Source organism: Monoraphidium neglectum (assembly GCF_000611645.1).
Source record: "Monoraphidium neglectum strain SAG 48.87 unplaced genomic scaffold scaffold02487, whole genome shotgun sequence".
In the NCBI taxonomy this organism is placed as follows: Eukaryota; Viridiplantae; Chlorophyta; class Chlorophyceae; order Sphaeropleales; family Selenastraceae; genus Monoraphidium; species Monoraphidium neglectum.
This window is the reverse complement of record NW_014011141.1, coordinates 3,621-7,084: the sequence shown is the minus strand read 5'-3', so window position 1 is coordinate 7,084 and position 3,464 is coordinate 3,621. Positions and strand designations below refer to the sequence as shown.

General features: G+C 63.7%; 1 protein-coding gene across 1 annotated transcript; it reads right to left on the bottom strand.

Annotated features, from left to right (window-relative positions):
- Positions 1–2,823: 2,823 nt before the first annotated feature.
- Positions 2,824–3,171, bottom strand: MNEG_10856 (hypothetical protein; the record flags this gene model as incomplete). The annotated part of the gene is made up of 1 exon (XM_014040671.1): positions 2,824–3,171. The coding sequence occupies one exon, from the start codon at positions 3,169–3,171 to the stop codon at positions 2,824–2,826; it is 348 nt and encodes a 115-aa protein (XP_013896125.1).
- Positions 3,172–3,464: the final 293 nt, after the last annotated feature.

Genomic DNA, 3,464 nt, shown 5'->3' with positions numbered 1-3,464 from the left:
CCCGCCATTCTGCCGTGCCTGGCAGCGGCGGGGGAGGCGGGCGGAGCCACAGCCGCTGGCCCTGGTGTGCGGCCACGAACCATCCGAGCATAACGCAAGCCGGCTGCATGCTGGACGCTGCCGCCGGCAACCACCATATAATGCACACCAACCTCACCCATCTGCCCTTTGCACCGGCCGCATGCCGCGACTCGCCGTCCGGTTCGAATCGATTCAAACGTGTCGCCGTGACAGGTCATCAAGGTGCGCGCCTGGTCCACCCCAGCCCAGCCGCAGCCGCGCGACCGGCGTGTGGCCAGCCCGCACCGCGTCGCAGGGGTGGCAGCCGGGTGCAGGAGGCGCATTCCGATTGATCTGATGGGTTGAACCACTCGTAGATTGATCTGAACTGACGCGGCACGCCCGTCTTTCCACGCAATCCACTCCTTTGCTAGGGCTGGGATGTGGGCGTGGCAAAGGTGCGCGCCGCAGAAGCGATTTCAGATCCACCCTGAACATATCAGACAGCTCAGATTTGTTTTAAACCAATCGCAATGACAGAGGCCCGCGGTTTTGGGGCATCAAGGGGCTGCCCGCTTTGAATTTGCGGTCCGGCGTTTTGCAGCAGGGCCCCTGATGCGCGCGCAACGGGCCGCGCACTTCCGCCCCAGCCAACGCGTCACCGATTCCTCCCCCCCCCCCCCTTGTCCCCCTTGCCGCCCTGCCCTTTCCTGCACCAGATGAGCGTCGGCGAGCGCGCCAAGCTCACCATCTCCCCAGGTTTGCCGCTGCCCTGACTGCCGCCTTTCCGCCTTTTGCCTAACCATCCCCTCCAAACAGCCCGCGCCCACCGCGCACCTGCCGCCCCTTTCGTACGCCATCAGCTGTCATGCATCAGCTGTCGGCATGCGCTGACTCGATGCACAGTGCCTGCGTTGAGGGCAGCGAAACCGCGTTGCGCATATGGATGCATCCCGCTGTACAATCGCGCTCCGCTTCGTGAATGAGGGGGGAGGAGGGGGGCTACGCTGTAGACAGCAGCCCAAGCTGGCACCTTCAGCCAGTATCTCCCCCCTCTCTTTTTCTCTGCTGCACCCCCCTCCCCGACCAACACACACACACACACGCGCACACACACACACACGCACACACACACACACACACACACACGCACACACACACACACACAGATTACGGCTACGGCTCGAGGGGCGCCGGCGGCGTCATCCCGGGTGAGCGACGCCCCTCACCATCGGGCAACAACAAAATAGGGGGGTAGGGGGGCGCGCGGGTCTATTTTGCCAAAGCTATTGGGCTTGCCGCCACAACTCTGGCGGTCTGTTGTGGTTGAGCGTTGCTGAAAAGTCATTTCGGAAACAGCGGGGCGACTGAGACGCCACTGCACATGCAGGCCGCCTCCTCCTAGCTCCATGATGCGCAGGCGCCCCTCCACATTCATCACTCCCCCCCGAACGACGCCTGCAGCCTGTTCCTCCTCGCCCCCCGAACGCGCGCGCATACACACACACACACACACACACCAAACAACCCTAGGGGGCGCCACCCTCATTTTTGACGTTGAGCTCATCAGCGTACAGTGATCAGTAACCCAATCAAGAATCTTGAAGATTTCACGCGTCATGCGAGAAAATCTTGACGTGACATCACTCGTGACCATCCAGCTGCAGAGGACGCACGCCTGTTTTTGCAAATTCCGTCCAGTTATTGTCGGCAGACCGTAGTGCTGATCATTCCTGGGTTTTGCTGCAGAGGAGCAAATCCTGCTTTTCTGGCAAGTGACCTTGTTTGAGCGGTGTGTTGGTTCGGTGGCTCTTTGCTTGGCGCGTTGTGCCGGATTAGGCCTCCACAACCCCTGCAAATGGTGTAACACTCATGCTCACGGCACTGTGTGTGTGTGTATGTGTGTAAGAGAGAGAGAAGGGCATTCTTGCAGCGCTGCGCTGCACAGCCAGGGGAGGGGGGGCTGGGCGGCAGGGCGGCAACGTGTCTGGTTTAGGGTTTGACCCTCAGCGCAACTGCAATGGACCGCCACGGCAGCCGCATGTGAAAATGCCGTATACTGCCGCGGCGCCGTCACACGGCGCAAACACACCAGGAACATTATTCAAGACAGGAGTTCGAAGGCGAATTGGCAGCCACAGGCGGAGGCCTCTGCCTGCGGCGCTCCAGCAGGCTGGCGTCAGCGCATCCATCGCGCCGAGCCGACGTGCGCAACGCATCAAGGTTGAGCAGAATGGCGGCGGCACGCGCTGCTGTATATGGTGCGGGGCCGGTCAACGTGCTCGCTCGAGCCGGCCAGCGTCACACAAAGGCATGGAATACATCGTGGACGCAGGTTGTGTTGGCCCCGAAGCACGCAGTCGCGTCCTGATTTTGGACGCGCGTGCGACCTTGACGTGTCAGCATGACGTCAAATTCTGTAGTGGAGCGGTGCTGGGCCCATTTTCGTGAACTCAATATGGCAGAGAGTGGATGAGACACTCAATTCGAGGTCAAGAAGTATGCGCACTTGTTCAGACGCATGCCCTTCGCCCCGGCCGGCGCCCGCGCGCGCATGTGCGAATTCAGCGCAGGGGCAGAGCAGGTGGCGTCATCAAGACCAACACATCAACACGCCTGTGCACGGGCGCCCCCGGCGCTCAGCAATGCGCTTCCATAGTGAATGTGCACGCAAATCAAGGTCATCAACAGCAGACCAGATCAGCCGTTTCGACGCGCCGCTCCCGGCCTCCTCGCCAACGGCGCGGCGCGCCAGCCCTGCGCCCCGAGTGCAGCGCGACGGCCGTGGGTCCACAACTGCGGCGCGCCGGCCTGCCCTTACTGTCAGCCCGCAGTCTTCCCGGCAGCCACAATGCCGGCAGCATGGTTCCCCGCCGCGTCGAACGCGCACAGCCGGAAGCGGTAGCGCCGGCCGGCCGCGAGGCCCCTGATCATGATGGGCGTGGCCCCAGCGCCCGCGCCGCCGGGCACGGGGATGACCGTCACGTTCAGTTTCGGTGCGCCGGCCCCGCAGCGCGCCGGCGGGTAGCCGCCCGGCGGCGCCGCGCGGTAGGCGAGCTTGTACCCGGCCAGCGGCGCGCCGCTGGCCCGCGCGGCGCCGGTGAAAGACAGCGCTAGGGCGTCCGGGGCCGGCGGCGTAGGGGGCGCAGCGGTCAACTTCATGCGCGACATGGTGGGTGGCGTGCAGTCGACCGCAGCGTATGCGTAGACCGGGCGACCGGCCGAGGTGGGCGTGCGAAAGATGGCAGCCACTCTGATTTCGCCCTGTGTTTTGCGGCGGGGAGCGCGCGTTCTGAAGGTGTTGTCGGGCTGGCCTTACTCAGGACACGAGGGCGGGCGCGGGAGGGGCGTGCAACCGGCCCGCTGGTGCGGTGCGCGTGTTGGCAAGCAGAATGAAAGCACGGCTCTGGCGGCGGCACTGGCAGGCGGTCGCTGAGAAGGTTTCTAAGCCTCAACCTCTGCAA